Here is a 25,700-nt window from a genome sequence, read left to right as displayed (position 1 = left end):
AGCACCCTGTGCTACCTTTTTACTTCCCCCTTATCGTAGCTCAGAGCGGCTTATATGCCACAAAGCCACCTGCAGTGATGTGAGAAAACCAGAAGCGCTTTGGCCTCTGTGACTTTGACCTTGTCTAACGTTCATACCCGAGCTGTTGTACCCTGGGAAACTCTGCGACACAAAGATGGGAAAACTGCATGACACAGTCAAAGCCAGACTAAAGTTGCTTACCACGCACCCGCTTGCCCCTTTGCCCCTACAAAACACCGTCTCTCATACACTAGAACAATAGTATCTTAAAGGTTCTCTGCCAAAACACATCAGAGCTCCTAGTCAGCAGTTAACATAACACTAAATGTACAGGATTGGCTAAACTTAGAATGTGTTTTGTTTTGTATTCTGTGTGTGTGTTTAACAGATACACAAGCTCCTGCAGTTGGCTCTGGTGGTGGTGGAGTTGATGGATTGTGGATCATCTGTACTGGTTAGTCTTGAGGATGGTTGGGACATCACCACACAGGTGAGTGACACATCATACACGTGTCCTTTGTGGAAGAGATTGTGCTGAGATTCAAATAATAATAGCAAAGATAATGATAAAGTATAAGGCACCCAATGGCATTGAGAAAATAAAGAGAACTCTCCTAACACCCTTTAAACACTTCACTTGATATTTATTGTTAGACAAAACTCATTTCCTTGCTTATATATTTTTTTTATTCCATTAACATTTAGGAATTTGTCGTTTTTAACCAAAGCGTGTATGGAACTGAACCCATGACCTTGAACTACACACTGTAGACCTCTTTGGATGATGTAAAAAAACACTGGTCCACATGAACTTCCTGTTTCACTATACAAACGTTTAAATACAACACAATCAACAGAATATTTATACCCAAAAATGTTAAACAAACATCTTTAAGATAAATGTAAGATAAAAAATGACTCATGATATGAAACCAGGAGTTCTTCTGGACCAGTGTTTACATCTTGCAAAGTGGTCTTTAGAACTTCTTACAGGCAGCAAATGTTCACCCATCAGTGTTAAGACTTCTCAGAAGGCTTTAGTTTTGGTCAGATTTTAGTTATCTACAGTCAACATGTTGTGTTATAAACCTTCAACTTTGTTTTCAATCGTCCACATGTGTTGCAGAAGAGCGTAACTGTCACATTTTTGCTGTCATAGCTCACATTTTCCATGCACGTTTCGATCAGCAGATTGTCGTTGCAAACAGAGTTGTGTGTTTTCTGTCAAACGGGCTTGTAAAGCTGAGCTGTTCTGTGATTAGGGCCAAAATCGAACACGTGTCCGGTAAAGATGGTCTCTTCACCACATTTTCTGCCAGTCTCTATGTAGACATGAACGCTAGACTTTTGGCTAAAGTAAATAGACTCCATATGTCTGACTCTGCAGGGGAGAACACGGTCGTGCTGTAATGTCACGTGAACAGTGGGAGGTTTTGTGAACTTTCTGATGTTGCTTAACGTGATTTTATTGATGATTATCGGCCATTTAAGTCATTTGTCGGTTTAGTAATTGTAAAGCAGATCCATGTTGGCATTCAGGTGCCAGTAAAAAGTCTCCACTGGATACTGGATGCCAACCAGAATTCTGTTGTAAATATTCTAGTCCACTAGGAAGGCGAATACTGGTTTGTAACCTGGGTTATAGTAAAACAACTTTTTGTCATACCTGCCAATAGTAAATTCAGAAATGTTTTATTATTCTTACCGGCCACAAAACTGAATTTTTGGACAAACAGGGGCAAGTCATTGTTTCACTTAAAGTGATACTTCACCCATAAATGAAAATTCTGTCATCATTTTCTCATGAACACAGAGAAAAATATTTGGAAGAATGTTTATTAACCATACAGACTGTGCCCCCCCATTGACTCCCATAGTAGAAAAGAAAATTATTTATTGTTATTTTGTTCTGTTGAACACAAAAGAAGACATTTTGAAGAATGTTGAGCAGTTTTGGGGCACTTTTGACTACCAGTGTATTTTCCCTACTATGGTAGTCAAAGGGGGCAAAATCTGTCTGGTCATAAGCATCCTTTCAAATATCTTTCTCCATGTTCACCAGAACCAAGAAATTTATGCAGACTTGGAACAACTCGAAGGTGAGTAAATGATGACAGAACTTTACTTTTGGGTGACTTTTATTATTAATTTTAAAAAATATTGTTTTAAAAATATATATTTTATCCCAATTATATTGTTAAATATCACTATTATTATTATTTATTTTGTTAAATATTATTATTATTTATTAAATATATTTGATTAGTTGTAGTATTAATAATTTTTATTTATTTATTCAATTTTTTGAATTACATTTTGTTAAAGTTTTTTTTTTTATGTAAAGGGATAGTTCACCCAAAAATTGAAATTCTATCATAAATTACTAGTTCTCTAGTTTTTTAAACCTGTATAAATGTCTTCGTTTGGTGAAACACAGAGAAAGATATTTAGAAGAATTGTTACCAAACTGTTTGCTCTTCAAAACATCTTTGTACTCAACAAAACAAAAAAATATAAGTAATTGTTCCTACTATGGTAGTCAGTGGTGCCCCTGAACTGTTTGGTTACAAATATCTTTCTCTTTGTACATCAGAACAAATAAATCTATACATATTTGGAACAACTCAAAAGGTGAGTTTTCATTCTTGGGTTTTTAAAAAAATCAGTTATTGGGCAGGTATGTAAAAAGTCTTTTTACCTTAACTTTGATTCACAACTGCAAGGTTATAAGTACACCCTGTCTACACCGGATGCGGAATGATGTGACATGACAAAAGATAATAGAAGGCATTTGAACCTATTAAAATTGTACATCTTGTCCACACTGGATGCGACACGACAAACCCATTAACGGTGCGTTCACACCGCCAGTGACTGTGTCGCTGTGTGTCGCCAGTCTCTTGCTACGAGGTGGTTAGAAGGCGTTTCCTAGCTTTGGTTGCTCTAGTAACATTTATTAACAACCCATGCAGTAGCCGATGAGAGACGGATGACATGTGCTTCACTGCTCTACTCCTATTGGAATCAGCTCCTGAAAGTCGCCATCATTTTCATAAAGTTGAGCCGTTCTCAACCTGGTTGCACCGCTAGACACGCCCACTTCCTGTCAACAGTCGCTCCTGTCTCCGGAAGTAACCGAAGTTTCCGTTGAAATGAATGAGATTGTGTCTGTAAATTGTTCCATATTACCCGTCTCTGGCGCTGCTAGTTGCTGGCGGTCTAAATAGGGCTTAGGAAAAAGATGTTTGTCGTGTCAAGCTTCATTTGCCACATGGCATGTACTTCATGGGAATCTTCCTCTCCTCTTTTTCTAGATGGTTTCTCTCGCCCAGCTTCTCAGTGATCCGTTTTACAGGACGCTGGAAGGCTTTCAGATGCTCGTGGAGAAAGAGTGGCTGTCCTTCGGCCACAAATTCAGCCAACGAAGCAATCTGACCCCCAGCAGCCAGGGAAGCGGCTTCACCCCCCTTTTCCTCCAGTTTCTGGACTGCGTCCACCAGGCAAGTGTCCGCCTTCTACATACGTTACATATTATATATCTTTTACATGAACTATATAAAAGAACAGTTGCTTTGAAGCGTCCTGGTTTTTGAACCAACAACCTTCCACTTTTTGCAATATTTAGTGTTGGTGGTTGGATTGACCAGTTGGGGTTATTTGGGGTTGGAAACAAAAAGTTGTAGATTCGAGCCACTGTTGTCCATAAGCCAGACACCTGTACCTCAGAGATGGATGTTCACATATTTGATCAAAAGTGCCTGCTTAGTATCAACCAAATTCCCTCTCACACACACGTTGGCCAGTATCTGCTCATAACTTCAGATCTCACACACACCCCTCTCTTGTTCCCACCATGTTTTGTTCATGAGCTCACAGAATTCCTGCAGCATCCAGCCAGCTGAGGAGGCGGAAGAGAAAGACTCAGCTGTCAGAACGCATGCACTCGCTTTCCTTTTGCAATCCCCATGGTGGGCTATTCATTTAGAAACTCGTTCATCCCCTCTGAGTCTGCCCTTTAAAATGATCGTGCACAGATGCGGATACAACCTTCGGCCAGCCTCTTTTTGGCATCATCTCGCATCATCAGCATGTTTAGCGCAGCCGGTAAAACTGGAAAGAGGTTGCGTGAAGGTTGAGTTGTCCTGCATTAAAAGTGGAAGCATAGTTGTATCCCCACTAGAGATATTCGCTCCACTCCCATGCGCTCACAAAAAAACACATTGTGTGATGAAATCGAGGCTTAGAACATCTGAATGACCCAGCTGAGGAGGTCCGGCGATGTCACAGAGCTCAGAAATACAGCAAAAGCATCTGAAAATAGAAGTGTCTCATGTTGGAGGCAGCTGTTGTTTTTGCCAGGAAGTCCAGGTGGCCGAGTTTGTGAGAATTTCTCGCTCTTCTATTGAGGTCCTGCTTGGCTGCACGTTATCACATCGCGTCCCTCCCTGTTGTTATTTTTGTGCTTTTCCGAATTCCATTCAAAACTGATCATTTTCTGGGCCTTTAATAAATCTTTGCATTGTCCTGCTCACATTGTTTATTCCCCACGGCTGAGATAAGGCCAGACAGCTCCTCTGATGTGACTGATCTGATTCTCATTCCAGATTCATAACCAGCACCCTCTCGAGTTCGAGTTTAATCAATACTATCTGAAGTTTCTGGCGTATCACTGCATCTCCAACCGATTCAAGAACTTCCTGCTGGACTCAGACTATGAACGTCTGGAGCACGGTATGTATCTGTAACTTATCGCGGCCTCTTTGGAGAAGTGCACGTTCCTCCGCGATACAGTTTTTCTTTTTCTGTTTTACTTATGTAATGTAAATGTTTTTCAAACAAACTTATTACAGCAGACACGTGAGCACCTATCCAAAGTGTTTTACATTTGTGCATTTGGCAGATGCTTTTATAGACAGTTTCATTAGATGCATGCGCCTGGCCCAAAGTTAACTTCCGGTCTATGTTTGGGTCTAGTAATATTTTATTGCATATTCATTTTATTAAATTAAATTAAAACTGCTCAACAGTTATTGATTTATTGCAAATGTCTACCGGAGGTTAGCTTTTGGGCCACATAACCGTTTGTTTATGTTGTCGCTGCAGAAAACATCTATAAGTTGTGAGAAAAAGTAATGTCCAACTTTCGAAAATGTTCACTATATTCACATTATATTATTAAAGATGATTGCAATTCCAATCATGTCAACCTTACCATACAATTTTTTACAAATCGTTTTCCCCGTACTAATGACTCAGATCAGGGTTTTCAAATTTGCAGGACAACACTAGCCCAATGACCTCATCCTTAATACCAAAACTCAAAAAATGTCTCTACTATACCTCAAATATTTATATTTCAGATCTTGTTTTGCATTACACACAATTTCTACTTTAAATCCACTATAGACGTGGTATTTACATAAATAACTTAATCTTACCTTAAAAATGACCAATGACGATATAAACCTCTGCACCTTTACCCTGCGAAATAAAAACCAACCAGCAGCAGTTTAAAAGTAGCCCAGTTCCGCAGGAAAACTGTGGATTTGGCAACCCTGGCTTGGATCTAGAATATTTTGTGGTTTAAATATCCAAGTGTGGTTTTAGTAAAAGTCAGGTCACATCCTTAACGCTCCCTATTACTTATAAATGGACACATGAAAGTTAAATTATATAGATCTTTTTAAATCTGAAGAGCCATACTTCTCCATTTTTGGGGTTTATTGCTTCTGGCATTGTAATTCACAGAAGTCCTACAAAGTATGTAGTTTCTCAGTAACATGCATGCTTTTTTGTCACAATCCTTGTATATTTCCAAATTTTAAATAAAAAACTGTTTTATTATGTCTAGACTAATGGTTTGGAAAAATATAAACAGATTGTTTATTATAGTGGTAATATATACATTCTCGAAGTTTTGACTAAAAAGTTACATCCATAAGACTGGAATCGCCCACATGCTCACATTATTTGTATATTAGAATAAAAGCCATATTCCTTGATATGCTGTAGTTTGCCAAATAATTTTGTCATATAAATACTTTAAAAGTACTCATACGGTATTTAAATAAACCTGATGAAGCATTTACATTTATGCATTTGATTGACACCTTTATCCAAAGTGACTTACATTGCATTACACTATACAATTGTTTCAGAGTATGTGCAATCCCTGGGATCAAACCCATGACCTTGGCGTTGCTAGCGCCATGCTCTAACCACTGAGCAACAGGAAAGCTACGATAAAAGCAAACATTGAATATATTTATGTCCCCTGAACATCACTTTTGGCCACTGATGTGTGTGTTCCCTTAATCTATAACACATTTTGCTACAGTACGCACTGTAACCATGACCTCAAACGGTGTTTCTATTTAACGCGGCTAGTCTTCTCCAACTCATCCTGTGATATTTTGTTTCACACCTGATCGTGTTGCCTCCTGCATTAACAAACGCTTCTTTGTGTATTCTCACCAAAGGCACATTGTTCGAGGATAAAGGAGACAAACAATCCAAAAAAGGAATCTGTATCTGGGAGTTTATCAACCGAATGCATCGCCGGACCCCCCTGTTCTTCAACTACCTGTACAGCCCGTCAGAGACGGAGGTAAAGAGTTTCTCTGAGGTATCAGACAGCTCCAATGGCTTTTACCCCGGTGCACTCTATCGGGAGGGGATGTTGACTACCAGTCTCAATTATGTTGACGTCTTCTCCCGGTTCACATAGACAGTGAGCCATAGTTTGCCACGATTGCAAAACAGCCTCGGTGACCTTATAAAGCCGTCTCGCTGCCTCTCAAATCAGGTTGCCAGGGTCTGACAAAACAAAGTTTGAATGGTTTGGGTTCGGTCGTAAAAAGAGCGTGTCCGGTTTTATAATGAGACATGATGATTCTTGCGCAAGTCACGTTGATGTTTACTGCTCTCCAGACGCATGGGGCTAAAGCTTCAAATCCAGGCTGTGAGTTAAAGGAGGACAAGCTTGTCTTTTAACAACTCACGTTCTGCTAATGAGGGGGATCAGTGTAGTGTGACCTGTATTGCGAGTGAAAAACATCTGATGGAGTTTAAGGAGAGCAAAGTTTACAACCGTAGACATTAGTCAGACGGCAGAACGTTGTAATCTCTTACTTTCTTAAGTACATAATGAGTTTTCTTTTAGAACTGGTTATGCATTTACATTTACACATCTGCCAGCACCACACTCAAATCCTAAGTTAAATGATGTCAAAAAAACTCATAAAGTCACAATTAATGCTTTTTCTGAATGTCCTGAATATTATATGTATACTTTTCTGTTTTCATAGCCGGTGTTAAAGCCAATGGTCTCCATCCCCAATCTGACCACATGGGAGTTCTTCACGGGAGAGACTCTGTCCACCGGCCCGTCTTACGACTGGTGCATGATCTCAACGCGCTCACAGAACGACGATGAGTCAAATACCATCGCCACCACCAAGAGAAGAATCGTCTGGCCGTGTTATAGCAGCGTGAGCCGCGCTCAGCCTGACGTGATCACCAAACTGTTGGCTGTGAGTCCATGCGTCTTTATTCTTTTTTAATTGCAGGTTGTGTCTGAAACCTAAAGCTGCTGTCAGTCTAAACAGGAAGTCACCTAATATGGTTTCAGACGGGCTTTGAAGACATCATTACATCATATCTATATTTGAATTATAAATTCAGAGATTTGGTTGATATATTACAAATAGTGCATTACTACCATGTTTATTTACCATCACAAATTCTGTCATAAGTTGATCAAAAGTTAAAATGTAAGGGATATTGTTCAGGCAGCCGGTTGTTATCGCAGAAATAAGCACCGACTGGTGCTGAAGCTCGGAAATTTGAAAAAGAGATTTCTGAAAAGATATCGATGTGTTTGCAGGACATCGGGAGGCTGGAGGTGGAACTGGGACGGCCGTCGGATCCATGGCACATCACTCTGGAGAAGGCGCGAGACAGCATCCAGGAAGACCTCAAACAGGAAGGCAATGTAAATACCTGCCTTATTCCCCTTATTTCATCACAAATGCATCATACTGCTTATACCTGCAACTTATCTAACCCCATCTCTCAGCTGCGAAAGGATTCGACATCCATCTCTGGCCTGGTCCACACTCCTAACCTGCAGGCTTATCATCGACGCTCTATGTTACACCTACCCGAAAGCGCCCTGGTAGAGGACAGCAGCCCCACCGCGGTCAACGGAGTGAATCGCAGGGCAGCCACACTTTACAATCAGTTTACCCCAAAGAATGAAGACAACAGGTAACTGTGACAGACATACGCATTCAAACCTCAGATCGTCTGGCGTTCTGTTTGACGTGCATCTTTTTCATTCGTACAGATCATTTGAGGGAATCCTTTACAAGCGAGGAGCATTACTTAAAGCTTGGAAAGCCCGGTGGTTTGTTTTGGACATTACCAAACATCAGGTATGCCATTCTTTTACGTTTGATTCTTTCATGTCATGGTGTTGTTTGCATTTTTAAAATGACTCGCTCTCTGTAGTTGAGATATTATGAGACGGATGAGGACACAAACTGTCGGGGCTTCATAGATCTGGCAGAGGTGGAGTCTGTTTTGGTTGCGACGCCAACTATAGGAGCCCCTAAACAAGTCAGCGAAAAAGCTTTCTTTGATGTGAGTTTCCATCCCTTACTAAGCAATAAAGCACACTGTTTCCATTACTAATACACTATATTAGTACTAATACTGGATATTTCTCGGGCTTGTCTCATCTCAGACTTTTTTGTCCCTTCAGCTGAAGACCACTAAACGGGTGTATAACTTCTGCGCAGCGGACGCTCCGAGCGCTCAACAGTGGATTGATAAGATCCAGAGCTGCATCTCGGATGCTTGAAGGCCTTTTCTCAACCCCTCTCTCGCCGCGGAGAGATATATTGTGCAATTTCGAGAACCATAGTAAAGCCTTCAGTGCCTGTCGTAAATCCAGAAGACCTCTGAGAGACGACTGAAAGACTGACATCCTGAGCTCAGGGTTAATGACTGGAAGTTTGTTGACGGGTGGAAATGATTCTTCTGAGGTCGCTTAAACAAACGCTACATGCAGGTGAGACGAAGCAATAGCCCTCGTTTTTAAACTCGGGGTTCAGAGGTGCGTTCTAAAAAACAAACTGTTGCTGCTGATGACATGCAAAAGAAAGAAGCACCAAAACCTGATGAAAATACGTTCAGAAAGAAGCACAACTTTAAAAGGCAAATTATTTGCACTTGATGATATGCACTCCCTACAAAGCAGATTTATAATGGCGTAAACATCTAGGCATTACGTTTTAACTACATATAAAAGTCTTACAGCAAGTCTGATGCTCTAGTGTGCAAAGTATTTTTTTCTATATTTGCAAGAGGTTTTTTCAGTACGAATGTTTTAACGGAGCTGTCGTCGTTGTTTTGTAAATTATTTTTTAATCAATACAAGAGTAACCGGTGTGAACTGAGATTTGTGTAAATACCTGTTACATTTTCTGTTGTTATACTCTATCAAATATGTTTTTCTTACCTTTTAGTCTAACTTGAAATAAAACACATATTTATACTCGTGATCATTGACGGACCAAGTAAAGCACTGCCTGTGTCGAATGGCTGTGATGTTTTATATGAAGGGATGAACACTATATTTCGCCATTCTGTATGGGGTCTTAAGAGGGTCGTTTTTTTTCTAACGTATTTGTTTTGTTGGTGTATCTGTCAAGTTTTAAGACGCAAAATAAAAGAAATCAGACAAGTTGTCTGTTACGGAAACTTTAAAAGATGTTACTGTATGTGACTGTAATTTGTGATGCCACTAATGTTGTTTCATTTGTTTACTGGTTTGCTTACATTTGTTTTTTCATTCATGTTTGTTTTTTAAATAAATTTTCGGAAATCTTATATTTTTGGGAGTGGACATGACTTTTATCCAAAGCTATTGCATTTCAGTTTTACATTTTTATCTGTATGTGTGTGTTACCAGTTAAGCTCTATATACTTCATTCTTACATTAACATAAAATGAGACATTTAAATTGTTTTTTATTTTTATTTTATTTTAACTAAAGATAAGGGCGTTCAAACGATTAATTGCGATTAATAACTTATAAAAGTTCATGTTTACATATGTCTGTGTGCTCTGCATATTAATTTTGGATTTATACGTGCATACACATATATATAGATGTATACATATTTAGGAAATATATACATGTATTAATTTATAGTTACCAATCATTTAAATTATATATAAATGTTTATACATTTTTATATGTTATACTTTTCTTAAATGTATGCATGTATGTGGTCATTTTTATTAATACAAAATGAGTGTGCACAGAACACAGACATACTGTATATTATGTAAACACAAACTTTTATTATTTTATTTTTTGTTTTATTGTATACTTCAAATTCACTTTATTTTTAGAGTTTTTGTTTTTATGTTAATTTTTTATTGTTTGCTTTTATCATTTTATAATTATCAATTTTATAAGGTTGCAATATAAAATTAATTCATTTTATTGAATTAATTGTTAATTGGTATTACAATTCTAGTGCCTTAAACTTATTTTAGGTTATTTCTGAGGCTAAATCTAACTTTTTTGTTTAGTGTAAATATTTCCACTCACTTTTAGGCCGATATTTGATTTGATTTCAATAAACAGAAACTTTTTCATTTTAGTTCACTAAAATAACCTTGATGTCTATTAAGTAATTTCAAACAGGGCACCATTGCAGACAAAGAATAAAAACCGCACGACACATGGCTACTAACATGATAAATAAGAGGCAAATTAAATGAGTTTACAAAGTAATCATAATAGCATGAAACGCTATCACATGTGAAGAAAAACACGTTCATGGAATTGAAGGGACAACTTACATAATGCATTTAAGTCCAAGCAGAAATTTGTTCCGCTGGTGTTTCATGAATGAGGCCCACAGAGCATTGTATCCGTGAGAGGAAACCGCTGCTCTCCAAAACATCAAGCTGTTACTGTAAAAGAATGCTTTGTGGCAATAATTCCTCAACAGACAAAAATGTTAGTCACAAGAACATCATCAGTAGATTACGCATCTCATCTTATTGAACATGATACACAGCGTGATCGGACTGAAGCCAATCATCTGTAATACATATGCTCACAAACACGACAACATCATGGCTCAGAATGGAGCGTCTCCTTCCTCTCGTGATAACATGTTTAGAGATCAGCATCACAGCCAAACGTTCTCACTTGCAGTAATGAGAGTAAATGAGGATAATAACAGGGCCGCAGGCGCCTTTGAGGCGAGACATGGCTGCGCCTCTGAAGCGAGTCAGCTCGAGTGAAAAAGCTGATGGGATTGACAGTTGCGAAAGCAACGGGACGTGCGTATGGGCTCGTGATCCCCGCTGACTTGTATTGAGAGCAGGTGTTGGCCTGGATGAACATCTGGACATGGGCCGTCTTACAATTCTCTCCAAATATAGATGCCTCCTGGACTGGAGGATTAGAGAGGGAATGAGCGGAAGAGGGAATCCCTCCAGAATGTCTGGAATGGGACAAATGGGATATCTGGAGGACTTCACGGTTAAATGGTCCCTCCAGTGTATCTGTTAGATGTTTCTATGAGGGTCAAAATAACGTTTGTTCTCAGGAATTATTTGAAATTGCTTAAACATTAGGATGATATATACAGTAAAAGAATGCTTTTTTTACAATGCTCATTTGATCGCAAGTAATCATTTTTAATTCATTGTTCATATTCGGCTGTCTGAAATGCTTCAGATTCTCGTTGGCAACAGGCAAACAGAGCAGATGTTCATGTCTAAACACTAGACAAGTGCTTGATGACCGACAAATCAGCAATGTTAACAATGCATGTGTGAAAAGAGCATGAAGAATGGGGATTACATGTAGGCCGCATGCAAAATGCGCTGGTATGAGGAACACATCTGCCCTATAGGTCACCGTCCTTCCACTTCCTGTTATCACAATCGATAGAATAAAAAATAGAAATTCTCAACCCACAGCACTGCACAGTTTGCATGTCTTCTCTCATCTAACACCTGATTTTACTTATCAGTTCATTAACAAACTGCATGATCCGGGTCTGAAACATCTTATCATCAAACAAAGCACCTGTATGTGATTTTGAAGTCAACCTGAATTGGTGTTTAACTCTGCAGGAGACTGGCCCTCCAGGAGCAACATTGGACACATGTCTTCGACATTGTGTTGTACACAGCTCAGTGTAGGGAAAGTAGTAGTCTTTATTCCAAGATGATTTCATTTTTAATTCCTCACATTTATATAGCGCTTTTCTGGGTACTCAAAGCGCACCACCAATGTCCAGCATCCACCTGGATGATGTTAGGGCATATTGCGCCAGAACCCCCACCACACACCAGCTTATTGGTTGAGAGGAGACAGAGTTGTTTAGCCAATTAGTAGATATAGGGATCATTAGGAGGCCATCATGTATAGAGGCGAATTTTGCTAGGGTTGATGCCGAGGGTTAGACCCCTACTGTATTCAAGGGACATCCTGAGATTTTTATGAGCATAGAGATTCAGGACCTCGGTTTAACGTCTCATCCGAAAGGACGGTGCTTTTTACAGTATAGTGTCCCCGTCGCTATACTGGGGCATTGGAACCCACACAGACTCAATAACTTGTATCAATAACACCTCAATTATTGAACTGGAAAGAGAAATTAAAATTGTTAATTTATCCAAATTGGGATTATTTGTTGGGGCTTTTGTATTTTTGTTAAAACTGGGGCTGCACAAATATTTGAATTGCAATATGTAGGCCTAATATATAGTTTTTCAGATTTCGTTTTTTTATGAATTATTTTTTTAAACATATTTAAAAATGGACCCACACATGTTCCACATTCCTTGGGAGAAAAATCCTTAAATCTCAGTCTAACAAAAAATAAAAAATGTTTTTTTCAAGTTATTTTGTTGTTTATTGTAAAAAACAGTTTGTTTTTCTTAAAAAATATATGAATCAGCCCCAAAATTTCATAGGTCAAAGTCCCAAGGGTCACCAAGTTTTGTATTAAGTTTGGAGGGGTCTTTGAGTTTTTTAGCCGCCCTACCACCAAAATACACTAGGGGGCCCATGGGCTTCCATTGGTTTTAACACTTGGTCTGAAATTTGACAACACCAGACATTGAGATGCTTTTTATTTATTATTTTTTCCTTTTCCAATTAACAGACACAATGAAAAAATGCAAAAGCACAGAAACAATATAAAACAATGCATTTGTATGAAACTAGACTTTTATGACTAAATTACACTTTATTTTATAGAAACACTGTTGAAAAATGTATTTTAGAGTCTCAGACCTTTCCCACGATAAATATTTTATCATGATAAGATAAGAATTTACATGCAAAGTATTGACTCAAACCTGGGTGTCCCGAATACGGGACGGTGGCAAGTGAAAGGACAAAATTTTAGACCTTTTCAATGATATATAGTTTCTCATGATTCGATTACAAATTACATGCATAATATTTACGCAAACGTAGGTGTCCCGTACATGGGACGGTGACAGTTAAACATTATCGTTGTGGACAGTAACATCCACCTTTATACCAAGACAAGCAGAAATAAGAAAATAATGAAGTCTCAAGTTATCTTCAGAAAACAGGCATTTGCCAAAAAAATCATGATTCCACTTTACACATCCCACCAAAAGAACAGCCCAAACGTGAAACCATTGGTTCAAAAAGCCAACATGTGAATTTGACTTCTCACGTGTCTGTCGTTTATGTGTATGCTTTTTATTACATTCATCGCCTCTATTAGTCATCATCACGTTTTTGAGAAGAAAATTCAATATTTTTGTAAAATGACGAGTACCGCTGGGACACAACAATCAGACTGATTCTTGATTATTGAGGAAGACGGAGCCTAGAGGTATATCATTTACATCACAGCCGGTCGTACAAACAAACAAAAGCTGCTATTGCAAAAGTTGCAATGGTTTTGATTTTGGATGTCAGGGAGCATCACTAAAAGAAGCATTCAAAGAGGTTTCAGTTTATAATGGCAATGATCTCAGGGCAACATGCCATCCATACCATCTCTGGCCCTGAACTGTTGCCCTAAAAGTGAACTGTTACCTCCTCAAACATTTAATTTGTACCAATGTAGTCCTTGTACTTAGCATGCCAAAGATATCAAAGCTCCAGCATCAAGCGTCTGTTTTTTTGAAAGCCCACAGATGATCATCTCTGATAATGCAGCAATCTTTCTGCATGCACGTCAAACGATGCGCATGGGCTTGTTATCCCGCCTTGTGCCAGAAACAGACGTGGCAACTTGTTTTGACACTCGCTTGTGAAGACCGGCATCTGACGTGAGCTATCTAACACTGTAAGAACATGTTTTTGAGAATAGGGTTTCTGAGATGTCTTTAATCTGTATGTCAGGAGTTTCTTTTTTCGGGAACAACAAAGTTCAGCAGAAGTTCAAATGGCGTTCGGCTCCTGATTCAGTAGAATTGATCCAAAAGAAAATGTATTCTGTGTTTAAGAGAATGCAGTGAAACATGCATTGGGTGAAATGTTTAAAATGAGATTAAGAAAATAGAGAAAAGATAAAAAAGTGCTAAAAGATATAAGTGGTTGAGATTTCATTCAAGTATTCTGTGGGTGGAGTCTCTTACTGAGAGTTGTTTAAATACAGGAGATGCACCAATTTTACCAATCCTGCAGATTATATTTCTTTCATGAGCTATTTGAAATAAAAAATCACAATGAATGAAAACATCAGCCACAGATTGTTCATATCCTATACATTTATTTTAACCTGGATGAAGATGGGTTTAAAAAGCAAAGACTGATAAAGATTTAACATTGCAATGCTTAGAGAACTTAACGCAATTGTGAATCAGTGTGATGCTGATCAGAGATCAGACCTGCACACTTGCATCTCTGGTGTGAGTTGGTCCTTTAACCAATTTGTGTATCAACAGTGACATCTAATGGACACGAGCATGTATGAATGTACCATACAATAAAAAATTAAAAGACCGCTCCAAATTTTAATTTGATCAGATTTCAAACATGTCATTTCAGTCCAGTGTCTGTTGAATTTGAACAATATTAAACCTCAGGAGTGAAAAAGTCATCCAACAGCAATGTGAAAGACTGAAAGCATCACAAGACACGTGAAAGCTATGATAAAAACACACGTTTTGATCTTTTCCTAAATACATGTACAAATATGACCTTTGTATTATTTAAAAGTGAATATGAACTTGTTTTCTTTGCAGTATTTGAGGTCTGAAAATATATATAAATTATCTTTTCTGTTATTTTCACCGGTTCCTCCAGTTTAAATTTTCTGCAAATAAATGCAAACAGAAACTATATTCTTATTTGAAATTTGGGAGAAATGTTGTTAGTAGTTCAGAGAATTAAACAAAAATGATCTAAACACATACCTGTAAATAGTACAGTTTAAAATCAGAAAAACTAAAGCACTACAAAGAAAACACCACCAAACAGTTCCCTTGCAATAAATTAACCCGTACTTCTCAAAACAAACAATACTACTGTCACATGAAATAATATCAGTTTTGTTTAGCAACAACAACTTTATGGAACATTCTGTATGTCTGGAATTATATGAATGCATTCATTTGTTTACAAACAATAGAATTATGAAGTCTGGCTGTTTCATGGCAAAATAAATGTCCACATCAGGAGTTACTATCCTTCATGTTGTCTATGCTTGTTCTCTTGCCAGTTCTTCTGAATCTGATCCAGCTCTGTTCCAGTGAAAGCCGCCGTTCCCCAGTTGGTAATGTTATTCGCTGACTTGTTGCCTAGGAAATACATGAAACACATTCAAGACACTAATGTTATGAGATATTTCCGATACTGTATGTGAACCGTTGCACACCTTCACCTGGCTGAATGAGTCGAATAAGACCCTCATGTTCGCCGACTCTGTGTTTCCATTTCTTTGTCTTATTAGCTGCCCGCTCCAGTTTCTTTGTAACTGCCTAAAAGAGAATGCATAAAAATAAAAATGATTAAAAATAAATAAACCACAGAGCAGTTAAAGACAAACTGTGCCGTGTTGGTGTCTCAGACGGAAGATGACGGAAGATGATTTCTGAACATGCTATACCTTGTAATCCTCCTGCGCTCCCTGCCTCTGTTTCTCCAGAATCTCCAGCTGCTCCCGTGCAGCCAGCAGGGAACGTTCCTTCTCAGATCGCTCCTGCTCCAGCTCTTCTTTCTCCTTCTGAGACTGAGATAAAAGCTGCTGCTGTTGCTTGTAAATCTCCTCCAGCTCCAGTCTCTTGGTCGCCTCCTCTGTCAGCAGCCTGTGAACAAAACGGATGCACTAGCTGTGCACCAACACACTGCAGACATACGTGTGTGTGTGTACGGTTACTGTACCTGGCCTGCACTTTGCGCTGGGCTTCTTCATCCTGTTTGGCTCGTCTCTCGTCCTCCAGCGCTTCTTTCAGTTGACTGTACATTTCCTCCAGTTCCTGCGTACGCTGCCAGTACTGCTCCAGTACGCTGGACTTTTCGACCACCTGCTCCTCCATCTGCTTTCGAGCCTGACGTGTGACAAAGAACATCTTTCTGAGTACATCCGTAGCCATTTAGTTTTAAAGGGTCGATTTGTATTAACTGGATACCAGTCTCTCTTGCTGCAGGTCCCTTTTGTATTGTCGTAGTAGTTCTATTTGGGTCTGAATTCTCTGATCTTCCACATGGTCTCTCGACGCAGCTTCCTGGAGATTGTAAAACAAACACACACAAGACTTAAAAACAGAGCCGGTTAACAGAGGTTTCTGTGGATCAGATATGATCTCAAAGCAGGAAAATGTTAAATAGCAGCTTTGTTTACTGCTTAATGTTAAAGGAATGACCTGGCTTCAAAGTTAAACAGCTGTTTAGTCGTTTACTGAGAGTACAGTATACATACATCAGGGTGTATTTTCACAAACTGTATAAAACCATTGAACTTGTAAACCCAGCACCTATAAATTCACTTGTAAGCTGCACACTCTTAAAATCAAAAGTACTACAAAAATATTCTTCATAGCAATGTCATAGAAGAACCGTTTTCCAAAGAATCATTCAGTCCTGATCCATTTCTTATCTTTTATAGTATTAAAACCTTTTTCCGCTTTGAAGAAATATGGTTATTTTATCGCATCATGTAGCATCTTTATTTTTTAACATGCTGTACAAACAAAAAGTAGTTGTAAACCAGTTCTGTACTTCTACTATTACACAAAGTATACTTCTATGAACTTAAAAAATTTAGTCTCAAGTGGTATTGAAATAGTACACTTAGTGTTGTAAAAAAATATTTCAAATCATTTTACGTCATACAAATCATTCATTTCTTATTTTTGATTCATTATGTAGGCCATTTTTCATTGTAAATAATTTCTATGTAGCACTTTGAACGGCCATGCCTGGCCTATCACATTGTTATGAGCATAATATATAAAGTATATTACATCAAATATACTTGGGGTACATATTAAATACAATGTAAATCACTTTGATGAAAAGTGTCTCCCACGTCAGTTGATGAGACATGCCAGAAGAAAAGAGCTACCGTTTGAGATTCTAGACATCACGAACAGGAACAGTAATTAAAAAAAACAGTCAAATAGGGGAAGTATGGCTTCACTGCACAGGAGTTCTCTTTTTGCAGGTGTCCACAAGTATATTTGCATGTACATATCTGTAACAACATAGATCAGTTCTAGAAATATCTACAGTTTATAATTATGAGGAGTTAGTGAGATCTGTGGCCTTTAGTGCATGGGAGCGTGTAAAGAAAGAGGGGTCAACGGGTTAACATGACACCAGATTCCGTTACAAGAAAACGAACTGTGGATGTGAAACCCTCCCATGTTTCTCAGCAGACGGCTATAAGCGTGTTAAACGATCGAATGATAAAAACTAAAAGGGAAACTGTGCGGTAAAGTGAATACACAGCAAAGACATTTTAGTGCATTTACAGAGACAATTACAAACGTTTTAATTGGTTAATTTTCAAGGCACTTTTTTAATATTAAATAAACTTTACTGCATTGAAAACAATCTGTATTGTATAAAGGTCTACACAGTACCTTATTCATGGCCTCTAGCTCGGCCTGCTTGGTCTCATTGGCCAGCTGAAGCTGTCTCATTCTGTTCTCGATGGTCTCCTGTTCAGCTCTCATTCTGTTTCTTTGCTCTCGGCGTTTCTGTCTGGCCTCACGTTGTGGCGAGGAAAGGCCCTGTCTTATGCGGACAATGCAGTCCTGGATGGCTAATAAAAACATGAGCCCCACGGTAAACATATGTGGCTGTTATGTGGTTTTAAAATATGTCGACGGCACAAATTTGTGATACCTTGAATCCACTCCTGTCTGGTCTTTTTATCTGATGCATTGATCTCAAAGCTCTTTTCAACACATCTTATTATGTAGAGGTTTTTCTTTCCATCCTTTTCTGGTAGGGACTGAGAAAAGGAAAGTTCATTATTAAAAAAATAAAGAAAACAAGCGTTTTCATTTAGTCCGGCTTATATGCAGCAATGCACCTCATTACATAAGCAAGTACTTTTGAGCCTTTTTGTTACTATTTCATACAATCAAGTATCTTCTGTCAACAGCTTGAGGTTTTATAGATTTTAGTATTTAGAAATTTGGATAAAATACAATTCTATTTTTGTTAAGTAAAACATAAATTTTCTGTAAAGCAGCTTTGAATATGTGACATAACAAAAATAAAATTTGAATTGAATACAAAAGTGAATAACTGTACCTCAACACAAGAGTTGCGATCCAGTGAAATACATCCTTTCTGCTCTACGAGGTCTTCATTTACATAATATGAGATGTATGTTAGATGCAGTTCAAACCATCGCTCTGTCCAGTTTTTCCTTTTGTGACCTTTTTTCGTCATGTAACCCTTTTCAAAGAATACGTTAAGTTAAACATTTCCCTCCATGAGATGACGATTATGAGAAACACAAATAATTGTTCCTTACCAATAAAAAGTATAAGCATGAGCATCACACAGCAATGTACAGTATATACAGTTGAAAGAAAAAGTATGTGAACCCTTTGGGCTTACTTGGATTTCTTCATAAATTGGTCGTAAAATGTGTTCTTATCTTCATCTAAGTCACAACAATAGAGAAACACAGTCTGCTTAAACTAATACCGCACAAACATTATACATTTTCATGTTTTTATTGAACACAACATGTAAACATTCATAGTCCAGGGTGGAAAAAGTATGTGAACCTTTGGGTTTAATAACCGGTTGACCCTCCTTTGGCAGCAATAACCTCAACCAAACGTTTCCTATAGTTGCAGATCAGACCTGCACAACGGTCAGGAGAAATTTTGGACCATTCCTCTTTACAAAAGTGTTTCAGTTCAGCAATATTCTTGGGATGTCTGGTGTGAATCGCTCTCTTGAGGTCATGCCACAGCATCTCATTCGGGTTGAGGTCAGGACTCTGACTGGGCCACTCCAGAAGGCGTATTTTCTTCTGTTGAAACCATTCTGTTGTTGATTTACTTCTATGCTTTGGTTCGTTGTCCTGTTGCATCGTCCATCCTCTGTTAAGCTTCAGTCGGCTGACAGATGGTCTTAAGGTTTCCTGCAAAATGTCTTGATAAACTTTGGAATTCATTTTTCCATCGATGACAGTAATCCGTCCAGGGCCTGAGGCAGCAAAGCAGCCCCAAACCATGATGCCCTCTCCACCATATTTCACAGTTGGGATGAGGTTCTGATGTTGGTGTGCTGTGCCTTTTGTTCTCCACACATAGCGTTGTGTGTTCTTTCCAAACAACTCCATTTTGGTTTTATCTGTCCACAGAACGTTTTGCCAGTAGTGCTGTGGAACATCCAGGTGCTCTTTTGCAAACTTCAAACATGCTGCAATGTTTTTTTTGGACAGCAGTGGCTTCCTCCGTGGTGTCCTCCCATGAAGTCCATTCTTGTTTAATGTTTTCCTTATTGTAGATTTGTCAACAAAAATGTTAGCATGTGCCAGAGATTTCTGTAAGTGTTTAGCTGACACTCTAGGATTCTTCTTCACCTCATTGAGCATTCTGCGCTGTGCTCTTGCAGTCATCTTTACAGGACGACAACGCCTAGGGAGTGTAGCAACAGTGCTGAACTTTCTCCATTTGTAGACAATCTGTCTTACCGTGGACACATGGACATCAAGGCTTTTAGATATACTTTTGTAGCCCTTTCCAGCTTTATGTAAGTCAACAATTCTTGATCGTAGGTCTTCTGAGAGCTCTTTTGTGCGAGGCATGGTTCACATCACACAACGCTTCTTCAGAACAGCAAACTCAAAACTGGTGTGTGTTTTTTATTGGACAGGCCAGCTTTAATCAACACATCCAATCTCATCACATTGATTGGACCCCAGGTTGGCTGACTCCTGGCTCCAATTAGCTCTTTGAGAAGTCATTAGCCTAGGGTTTCACATACTTTTTCAACCCTGCACTATGAATGTTTACATGTTGTGTTCAATAAAAACATGAAAACGTATAATGTTTGTGCGGTATTAGTTTAAGCAGACCGTGTTTCTCTATTGTTGTGACAGATGAAGATCAGAACACATTTTATGATCAATTTATGAAGAAATCCATCTAAGCCCAAAGGGTTCACATACTTTTTCTTTCAACTGTACATGACAAATAAAAAGTGCACTTTTGAACTTTAAACGCTCGAGAAATTCGTAGTTTTCCGTCTTAGATTTAGGACTCTAAATCTATTTTAATGGGACCATTCGTCGTTTTACACAGTTAACTGGAACTTTACATTTCTGAATGCACTCAAAAAATGTTGGGTTATTTGGAGTCACCATTGGGCTAAAAATGGACAAACAGCAACAGTTTTTTGACCCAACACTGGGTTGAAATAACCCGAAATTTTTAAGAGTGTAACTTTGTGGTGCTTGGTCCTGCAAACTGATGATCTGGGTGGTTGCTAGGGTGTTGCTGGAATCTATTAGGGGTGTTCTGGGTGGTTAACGGAGTTGGCAAACACCAAAAATGAAAATTCTTGTAAATAGTTTAACTTAAATAAATAGTAAAATAGTAAATATAACACATTTATTTTGTATATGACATAATAATCATTTTTAATGGCTTAAAGGGATAGTATGGATAATCCTGTCGGCATTTAAACACGCCCAAGTCATTCCAAACCTGAATGACTTTCTTTCTTCTGCAGAACACAAAAATAGATATTTTGAAGAATATGGTAACCAAACAAAATTGGTCCTCATTGATCTCCATCGTCTGAGTCATTTTTCAAAATATATTCTTTTGTGTGCCACAGGAGAAACAAGTCATATACAGGTTTTCAACAACTGTAAAATAAATGAAGACAGAGGTTTTATTTAATGAACTATATAAGAATGATATTAAATATTTTGATAATTAATATAGATATTAATATTATATTAGATCCTCGAACTTCCACCTGTTTGATCACATCCAGTATAAGTTCCTGATAGATCTCATTGATGCCCATGGAGATGGTCTGAGGGTTTATGCCCTTGGTGAAATGACCCATGCCAACGAGTTCAATCAGCTCCCAGCAGTTGAGTTCCTGTTTCTTCGAGCTCATTTTATAATCTTCAAATCTTCTCTCGTTCCAACTGCAACCCATCACTGTCAAGAGCTTGCGCAGGAACCCCTCGATCTGTTACAAAACAGTGCTTCAGGAGCCTTTTAATTAAATATACGTGACTATGCTCATATAAGCGTTACCTACCTCCTCTAGAACCATATGTAGTGGATATTTCTCTTCAGACAGGAAGTTGAAGATAGACCAGATCTTGAAGGCCTCAGCCCCTGAGATGAGCAGGTGCCTGCCGCTGATGTGCTTGCGAGCACAAAGAGTCCAGCACATCTTATTCAGTTCGATGAAGTTAAAGTTGGGCTGGATCTGCCATTAAAATAATCACAATGACTAAAATTCTTATCTACAGTTCATGTTTGGGCCGTGAACCACAAAACCACTGGGAGAGGTTAAGAATAGTCAGAAGGAGGTCAGTTTTTTGACAGAACACTGGAAACTTTGAGTATTTTAGAAACGGCTGATCTCATGATTTTTCACACAGAAACGCATCTAAAGTGTGAGAAAACCTTCTATAAGTGGTAAGCGAAAACGCCTTAAGTCGGAGAAAAATGGTTCAACTAACAGGAAAGCGCCAGTTACCACATGTTAAAACAGTTTTACTGTAGGCAAAGTAGTGTTAAATTGTCAGAAATATACAAAATTTGGAAAGTGCATAATATGACCGGGCGTGGAGAAAACAAATGCTGATTTGATGTGACACGCAGAGGTGCAAACACCAAAATCAACATGAATCCACTAATCCATCTTTCCACAAGTCAGTGGTCCGAGCTGGTTGTGGTCCAGTAATGGTGTGATAATACTCCGACCACTGATGTCTACTCTCTGCAGAATCACAAGATCCCGATCCAAACAGTGAATGAAGGACAGGCAGATTTTTTGAGTATAACATGAACAGACGACAGATTTACAGCCATGTGAACTAAATCCTCAAAGTAACGTTACCAGCATTTTTAAACAAAGCATTCACAAAACATGGGTGTCATATTTACGTAATAAGTAAGTAAGTTTTTAAAGAGAAAAAATGTAGTCATCTTTATTTTTAGTAAGAGACAAAAAATAACTACATGAGTGACAAATCTCGTGTCATTTGAGTCATAAGTCTGGTCCCTGCTTTTAACCTTATGAAGCCTCTTTAGCAGCCTTGCTATTATACATTGGTTATGTACATCAAGACATTAAAATGTTATCAAAATTCATTATTCATTTAATACCATTTCTATCTGAAAAACCTAACAGGTTTGGACATAACTATCCGGATAACTACATACTGTGAATACAGAAATAAAACGCAGTCTTGAGTCATGCGACGTCATGCTCCAGAGAATATTTTAAATATCTACTCTTAAAATAGGTTATGATGATGGGAGGTGTGAAGTGCATAAAGCGTGTCCGAGCGCTTACACCTCATATGAGTATGCATGCGTTAGATTTAGAATAAATATAATACAATACATGATAATACAATATCCGAGAATAGGGACAACGTCAATGTGCTTAATGTCATAAGATTGCAGAGAAAAGAGTCTTTAAGGTGTGCTTTGATTATTTTTACCTTACTGAGAATGAAGCTGTTTAGGTAGGGCATGTAACCCTGAGTCGACACTGGTCCTTCATCATTATCTTTAAAATGTTCCTCCAAGGCTGAAGAGTTATGGGGGATGTTTAGTACGGTGCACAGGTTGTGAGACAGCACCTTCAGACAGACAGACAAACAAGAATATACTCACTGGTTTTACACAAATGCTCAAGCGAGGTCTATCAAATGTCATGATTATGTGAACAGCTTGCATCAGTGTATCAGCATACACCCTTGTGTCTATCTGCAAGACTGATCAAGCTGAAATGTTGGGAAGCCCATTCACTGATGAAAAATTAAAACAACAAATGAAATTAGAATGGTTTCCACAACAAATACCATTTAAAACTTTACAAAATACCTCTTTGTGGGGTGGTTTGGGTCTTATTTCAGTCAAATGTTATGGTTTTGCTGTTTCCTATCTGCCATATAACTACACTAACCCTCTCTCTCAACAGGTAGTGGTCTAGCTTTTGTTGAAACCAGTAACTTTGTATTGGCACCTAATGTATTATGGCTCCTATCGCTTATTGCTCCTAAACTCATTGCAAGTCGCTTTGGATGAAAGCGTCTGCTAAATGTCTAAATGTAAAATGTACATATAACATCCCACCAATACAAGCCAACGTATACTTATAGTTCCCTTTAAAACCAATGCAACCGTTAAATCCATTGATGGGAAGGTTTTTTTAAGCAGGAATATCACACACGCATGTCAAAAATACCAACTCATTGTGCGAGACAACCAAATCGAGGTCTTTCATCCTCCACAAATTGATGTTTTGGAAAGAACAACAAAAACCGGACAAACGACTCGCGCGTGAACACACGCTCTTCAGAAACACGGAAACTCAGCTCGCGCTTTGATTTCTTGACAGTTCATTGTGAAGTCGTTTATTTCACTCACCTTCAGCTGGGATTTGGATACTTTGCCGTTTTGGTCCATGTCCAGGGCGGTAAAAGCGTGCCATATTGGTTTGAGTATCTCCTCTCGGGATATCATGATGAATGAGGCGAAAGATGTCAGTGCGCTTATTAAAGTGATCCGAACTATGAGATCAGCGCTGAACGCGAGTCACGTGACTCTCGCTGTCACTAACTTCACATGCCGTACATAACACTCGCGTTTGAAAGTTTGCGGTCACTTATTTTCTACGTCATATTTTTCAACATTTTAGAATTAATTCGTCAAAACTACGAAGGAAAGAAAATGTAAGATTGAAAACGCATAATAAATAAAAACAAGATTCACGTTTCTTGTGTTTTGTTTTTAAGTTTCACTGTTGCCTAGTTTATTTTAATGGCAGGTATGGTTGTTGACGTAAATGAACATGGTTACTTTGAACATGGTTAATTTGCATTTTATCTAATATTATAAATAGGTGTATGATTTGTTGAATGCCTGGTTGAGTGAAGGGTGCCACAGTTGCTTTAAAGTTTTTGTTCTACAATATGTGACCCTGGACAACAATTTCTCGAAATTGATATTTTTCATAATCCAAAAGCTGAATAAATAAGCTTTGTATTGATGCACGAGTTGTTGAAATAGGACAATATCTGGATGAGATAAAACTCTTGGATCTGAGAGTGCAAACAAATCTAAATGTTGAGAAAATCACCTGTGGCAGGCCATCCACTCACAAAAATAAAGTTTTGATATATTTAAGGTAGGAAATGTACAAAATATCTTTATGGAACATGATCTTTACTTTATATCCTAATGATTTTTGGCATAAAAGAAAAATCGTTCATTTTGACCCAAACCCATATGTCTTTTACTAAATGTTCCTGTGCTACTTAAGTCTGGTTTTGTGATCCAGGGTCACATATTGTAAATGCCGAGTCAAATGATCTGAAGATTCGGGAGGTGAATTTTTGGCCACGCAGTTCGCCACAATTTCAAAACCAACCGGTAAACAATAACATTGTGTCATAACCTGTAAATAGAAAAGAATGTAGGAGTAAATATCAGATGTAGTATGTAACCGGGTGTATACAAAATGTCTATTCAACGCACCAGAAGAGAACAAGACTTCCGTGCACTGCTAAATGACAGACAGCGAAGGCCCAGGTAAAACTGTGGTATGTGGTTTATCTATAGTTTCCTGTAATCCTGAAAAACAGGTCTGGTCAATTACCTTCTAAAAACAACTTTTGTAGAAGTCAGAAGTATCCGAGAAGGAAGTTCTTATGTTTCAAAGTAATGATAACAAGAAACGGTTCCCCTCGAGTCACCTTAGAAACTATTTCAAGAGACAGTATATATCAGAGATACAGTATAGAGATGTGGTTAAAGCGTTTAGGACAGATATAATCAATTTGTATAGACTGGAGAAATAGATTATACAGAGAATACAAAGATTGAATGTGATGGATTTCTAAGGTTGATCTGACTGAATCTTTTAACATTCTGATATAATAATAATTGTATTGACAACTTCCTAATCAATCAAT

General features: G+C 38.2%; 2 protein-coding genes across 6 annotated transcripts in view; one reads left to right on the top strand and one right to left on the bottom strand.

The window, feature by feature from the left end:
• The window catches only part of sbf2 (SET binding factor 2), a 110,548-nt gene extending 100,633 nt beyond the window's left edge, over positions 1-9,915 (top strand). For all 4 annotated transcript variants that reach the window (XM_056745715.1, XM_056745733.1, XM_056745724.1 and 1 more), the window contains 10 exons: positions 410-511; positions 3,336-3,521; positions 4,626-4,752; positions 6,501-6,628; positions 7,329-7,553; positions 7,907-8,014; positions 8,099-8,289; positions 8,369-8,456; positions 8,533-8,664; positions 8,786-9,915. In XM_056745715.1, the coding sequence (XP_056601693.1) occupies positions 410-511; positions 3,336-3,521; positions 4,626-4,752; positions 6,501-6,628; positions 7,329-7,553; positions 7,907-8,014; positions 8,099-8,289; positions 8,369-8,456; positions 8,533-8,664; positions 8,786-8,884 (1,386 nt within the window). In that variant the 3' untranslated portion in view covers positions 8,885-9,915. The remainder of the gene's footprint in view (positions 1-409; positions 512-3,335; positions 3,522-4,625; positions 4,753-6,500; positions 6,629-7,328; positions 7,554-7,906; positions 8,015-8,098; positions 8,290-8,368; positions 8,457-8,532; positions 8,665-8,785) is intronic.
• A 4,884-nt stretch (positions 9,916-14,799) lies between these two features.
• Positions 14,800-24,304, bottom strand: swap70a (switching B cell complex subunit SWAP70a). 2 transcript variants are annotated; one of them, XM_056757393.1, is made up of 12 exons: positions 24,154-24,304; positions 23,223-23,363; positions 21,803-21,976; positions 21,509-21,730; positions 18,815-18,961; positions 18,401-18,509; positions 18,136-18,317; positions 16,681-16,776; positions 16,433-16,599; positions 16,158-16,356; positions 15,927-16,029; positions 14,800-15,849 (listed from the first exon to the last, which is right to left on the bottom strand). In XM_056757393.1, exons 1-12 carry the CDS (start codon positions 24,247-24,249, stop codon positions 15,734-15,736), a joined length of 1,752 nt encoding a protein of 583 aa, XP_056613371.1. In that variant the 5' UTR covers positions 24,250-24,304; the 3' UTR covers positions 14,800-15,733. The 2 variants fall into 2 exon arrangements, with proteins under 2 accessions (XP_056613371.1, XP_056613380.1); XM_056757402.1 differs by having other exon boundaries at positions 15,933-16,029.
• Between the last annotated feature and the right edge of the window lie 1,396 nt (positions 24,305-25,700).

The sequence above is a fragment of the Triplophysa dalaica genome, chromosome 1 (genome assembly GCF_015846415.1).
Source record: "Triplophysa dalaica isolate WHDGS20190420 chromosome 1, ASM1584641v1, whole genome shotgun sequence".
NCBI classification, from domain to species: domain Eukaryota; kingdom Metazoa; phylum Chordata; class Actinopteri; order Cypriniformes; family Nemacheilidae; genus Triplophysa; species Triplophysa dalaica.
Note: the sequence above shows the minus strand (reverse complement) of the source record. Positions and strands in the feature narration are given on the sequence as shown.